General features: G+C 46.3%; 1 protein-coding gene across 1 annotated transcript in view; it reads left to right on the top strand.

Annotated features, from left to right (window-relative positions):
• The window catches only part of shroom1 (shroom family member 1), a gene marked incomplete at its 5' end in the record, with an annotated part of 14,132 nt that extends 12,737 nt beyond the window's left edge, over window positions 1-1,395 (top strand). Inside the window, one exon of the mRNA XM_080549963.1 lies at window positions 1,152-1,395. Within this exon, the coding sequence (XP_080406089.1) occupies window positions 1,152-1,394 (243 nt within the window). The 3' untranslated portion in view covers window position 1,395. The remainder of the gene's footprint in view (window positions 1-1,151) is intronic.
• Window positions 1,396-4,953: the final 3,558 nt, after the last annotated feature.

Raw genomic sequence — 4,953 nt, 5'->3', positions numbered from 1 at the left:
CTACTTTTGATCACACTGGGCTGGAAAAAAAGCATTTGGGCGGATGGGCTGGATAAATAGTATTTAGGGGGTATCAAAATGTCAGTGCCTGAAAGTTACAAAATGTGTTAAAACACACACCCTACATACAATGTGCAGGTTTTTTTTAATTCTACAAACATCATTGGCAACAGACATACAGTTTAGGGGGCAGGAGATGGGCACCTGCCCAATAGTAATACAGTAATTAGCGGTTTTCTGTCAATATAGGTTTTGGGCTGGTGGTTTTTGGTGGATTTAGCGTTTTTTTTTAGACTGTTGTTAGGCTGGAAATTGTCAATCCCATCTGGCAACCCTGACAACAACACATGTTTCTCTTAGAGAAGGACTGATGCACATTCCTGCTGGCCTGGTGGTTAACTAGCCTTAACCCTGTTAGAGAGGAGAGGTTGATGTGTCTTCACCTCACCAACGGCTTCGCCTCAATTAGCTTTCAACAAACCTTGACTTGTTCATGGTCGTATCAGTGACTGACAACAAACATGCCTCTTCTTTCTTTCTCTCTCCCTCTCTCCTCCTCCTCCCTCCATCCCACCCCCCCTCTCTCTCTTTCTCTCACTCTTACGCTCTCTCTCTCTCTTGCTTTCTGCTTGACTGTCTCTTTCACTTTCTCTCTCTCTCTCTCTCTTTTGCTTCCTGCCTGACTATCTCGTTCACTCTCTCTCTCCCTCCTTCTCTCCCTCTCTCGCTCTCTTTCTCTTTTGGTTTCTGCTTGACTGTCTCTTTCACTTTCTCTCTCTCCCTCCTTCTCTCTCTCTCTCTCTCCCTCTTTCTCCCTCTCTCTCTCTCTCCCTCCTTCTCTCCCTACCCCCCCATCCACACACACACACCTCCTCTCTCTCTCTCCTGCTCTCTCTCTCTCTCTCTCTTATGCTTTCTCCCACTCACTCTCTCTCTCTCAATTTAATTCAATTCAATTTAAAAGGGCTTTATTGGTATGGGAAACATACATCATTTACATTGCCAAAGCAAATGTGAAGATAACATTCAAATGATTTATAGTCTTATGGTGGTTTTATCCCACCATTTGATGCCCCTTTTTCTATCACAGCAGCTAAACAAATCTCTCCCTCCCTCCTCTCTCCCCCCCCCCCCCCCCCCCCCCCCTCCAGCAATCCCTGGACAACCGTCACCGTCTCCTCTGTAAGCAGCGGGACGACGCCAAGGACCTGAAGGACAACCTGGACCGGCGGGAGCGCGTGGTGGCCTGCCTGCTGGCCCGCTGCCTCTCCCAGGATCAGCTGCAGGGCTACCGGACCTTCGTCCAGACCAAGGCCTCCCTCCTCATCCGCCTGAAGGACCTGGAGGAGAAGCAGAGGCTGGGGGAGGAACAGCTGGAGGGGCTGGGATGCTAGAACCTGGAGGAGGAGATGGAGGAGGAGGACCTGGAGGAGGAGAACCTGGAGGAGGAGAACCTGGAGGAGAACCTGAAGATGAAGATGAACACTCTCTGGGGGGAGACCGTGGGGAGGGAGGGAGGGACCCCGGGACCCCCAGCCGTCCACCATCCACCACCACGTCTCCGGGCTTGAATAGAGCCACCCTGCACCTCCTCCTCCTCCTCCTCCTCCTCCTCCATTACTTATGACTTCTTTCCAGAGGAGCCCCCACCACCTATCTGGGCTTGTAGAGAGCCCTGAACCTCCTCCTCCTCCTTCACCCTGGGCTGACAGTCTCCAGCCAGCACAATCACAATAGATATATCTAAAGATATAATATATCTACTAGAGACAAGTAGACAAGAAGAAGTCCCTCTCAGACTCCAACCTGTCCATATGAACATGTATGAACTGGTACATGTATGAACTGGTACATGTATGAACTGTAGGAGAGCTCTCTCTGTGTGTGTGCCTTGCTATAGGGGTGGTGATGTGGGTTGTTGTCAGCGTTGACTAGAGTGTGTGTGTCGCCCTCTTTCATTCTGTACATTTGATGTCCTTTGTTATGACTGTTCTTTCCGTTAAGATCACACTTTCACCCGCGACTTTGGAAACCTTTTAAAATATATATATATATAAGCTTTAAGATTGAATATTGAGTGGCCTGAGAGATGTCTTCATGTTCATTTAGATATGTGTGTGTGTCTGGACCCCCCAGTGGAGGCTGGGGGAGGTAGAACACCAGGGGAGGCTGGGGGAGGTAGAGATGGGACCATTCCTCATTCCTCCGTTCCAGGCATTACAATGAGGCCGTCCTCCGATTTCTACCTCCCCCAGCCTCCCCTGGTGTGGCTGGTCTGGCTAGCCTGAAAGAGGGGGGGGGGTATATGTGGATGTATCTCAGTCAAGCTACTGTAGGTGGAAGATCTGATGAAATCTCTCTTTACGTTTTATTTTGACGTGTTTTAAAAAACGAACGCACTATAGATGAAAAACCAAAAAAGGTGAATGAAAAAAAAGCACTTTGACTTACATGTTCACTTACTGCACATACATTTCTGAACCTATTCATTTTTTTTGTTTTTGTTTCCAAACACTTATTTCAAGCCTTACTCCATCCACTGTATGCACCCGATGTTCTTTTGTTAATTGATTTGAATAGGATCTTTGAGAAATAGCGTTGGATTTAATAGCGGTAACCTATTAGCAATATGGATTATGTATTACTTATGTCTTATGATTTCACACTGACAATGTCCTACATACAGAAAGTGGTAAAGCTCTTAAAAAGGAGATTATTATTACCCAGAAACATTTCTATTTCTACCTTTTAGATCGTTTGTTTCAAATGTCCTCATGATCTCAGTCAGAAGCTATGCTGTGAGTTGTTGTTGTTAAAGTTGTGATTAAAAATGTCCAATAACTTTACTGCAGGTGTCTTAATCTTCCCTCTCCCTAATCTCACTCTCTCTCTCTCTCTCACTCTCTCTCTCTCACTTTCTGTCTGACCCTCTCTCTCTCTCTTGCTCTCTCTCTCTCTTGCTCTCTCTCTCTCTGTCTCTCTCTCTCTCACACACATTCTCTCTGACTCTCTCTCTGTCTGTCACTTTCTGTCTGACCCTCTCTCTCTTGCTCTCTCTCTCTCACTTTCTCTCTGACCCTCTCTCTCTCTCTTTTGCTTATTGCCTGACCCTCTCTCTCACTTTCTGCCTGACCCTCTCTCCCTCTCTCTCCCCCCCTCCCTCTCTCCATTTTCTCCCTCCTCTGTCATTCAGACTGTTTATGAGTCTCTCATCTCTAGTTGAAGTAGGGAGTGAGTCTGTCCTGTTTCTAAAAATAGTTTTTAAGTGAATTCCTCATCCTGGCCCTTCAGTGTCAGCTTTTTCCACAAAAACCCCCCACCCATACGGCAGACGTGCATTTGCACTCTTACTCCAAGAGGAACTGCGCTGAACTATAAATCTCAATTTCACAAAGATGAAGGTTGACCTTAGCCCTCCCCCTAACAACAATAATTCACGTTCGGTGTCATATCCGTTTCAGTTTTTGCTGTCGTCGACGTTGTTTTGTGTTTTGCTTCTTTTCTATTGTATTGAAGATTTGACCCCGGGGGAAAAGGAAGTGAGGTTGTTAGTCATTAAGGATTCCTGAGGTGCTTACACGCATCACAATGATTCTGTGTGGCTCTGATTAATGTGTGTTAATTGTCAAGGAGGGCTTAGTAGGGGTGAGAACTGCTCGGCAAGTTCCTTTCCTGTTGTGTAACACCTTGTGTTTGCTCTGGGTTGATCCTTTGTCCTGGCTGGTTTTCAACAATCCTTTTAATTCACAAATTAAATGTTCTTGATTGTTGTTTTCCCTCATAAAAGTTATGACACGTGATGCCACACTGTAGTGTCTCCCCACTGTCCTCCTGTTGTGGATACATTCTAGTACATTCTAGGACTTTCTAGAATGTTTAAAGAAGCACCTCAAACATCTATCATCTCCCAAACAGCTCTGAGAGTCAGAGTTCAACCCCTTTACAAAATGGCGTGAATTTCTTTCAGGGAAAAAAAACATCAAATAACCTGGACCGAATCCAAAACACAATTTCCCCCTTCCTCACGTCACAAAAGAAAAAGCTGCTCTGAGCAACAATATTGATATAATGTTTTCTCCCAAAACACGCTCCCTACCCTAAACACAACCCCCGGGGGAGATCTATAGGCCCCTGTCAGTTTGAGTTTGCTAAACAAATGAGTGTTTGTGTTGGCCTGCGTGGAGAGAGAGAGGGAGGGCTGTCGTTTAGGTTAAGTGAGTGGGACTCTGCCTCAGAGCCTTGTTGTTTATACGGCCAGCAGGGGGGTATTCCATCAACGTCGCTAAAGGAAAATCCTGGCTTATTTTTAATAACTCTCGCGAGACTTATCGGAATATGCCTGTATATTTTTAGGAACTCTCGCGAGACTTTGTCAGACTAAACCTGGATTTTCTTTTAGCGATGTTGATGGAATACCCCCCAGGAATGCTACAGGCATGCGAAACACCAACACTAGTGAACACAGCCGGGGCCGACTGGAGGGCCAGCAACAAAGCAGCGCATTCTCGCTCCGGACCGTCTGTCCCTCGCCTGTTCTCTGTTCTGTGGATCTGTGGACAATACGTCTATTGTGTGTAACTTTATCACATCGTTTTTTGGGGGTTATTTGTCAGAAAAACGTGTGTTTTATGTTCGAGATCACTGAACTAAGGCTGTTTTTGAAATGGGGGGTCATATTGTTTATTTAGTTAGGGGGGGGGGGTTCATGAGAGAGAGAGAGAGAGAGAGAGAGAGAGAGAGAGAGAGAGAGAGAGAGAGAGAGAGAGAGAGAGAGAGAGAGACACACACAGAGAGATAGACAGAGAGACACACACACAGAAAGAGACAGAGACACAGAGAGAGAGAGGGAGAGATAGACAGAGAGACACACACACACACACACACACACACACACACACACACACACACACACACACACACACACACAGAGAGAGAGAGAGAGAGACAGAGAGA

This window comes from Nansenia antarctica (assembly GCF_963989245.1).
Source record: "Nansenia antarctica genome assembly, chromosome: 20".
Classification (NCBI taxonomy): domain Eukaryota; kingdom Metazoa; phylum Chordata; class Actinopteri; order Argentiniformes; family Microstomatidae; genus Nansenia; species Nansenia antarctica.
Note: the sequence above shows the minus strand (reverse complement) of the source record. Positions and strands in the feature narration are given on the sequence as shown.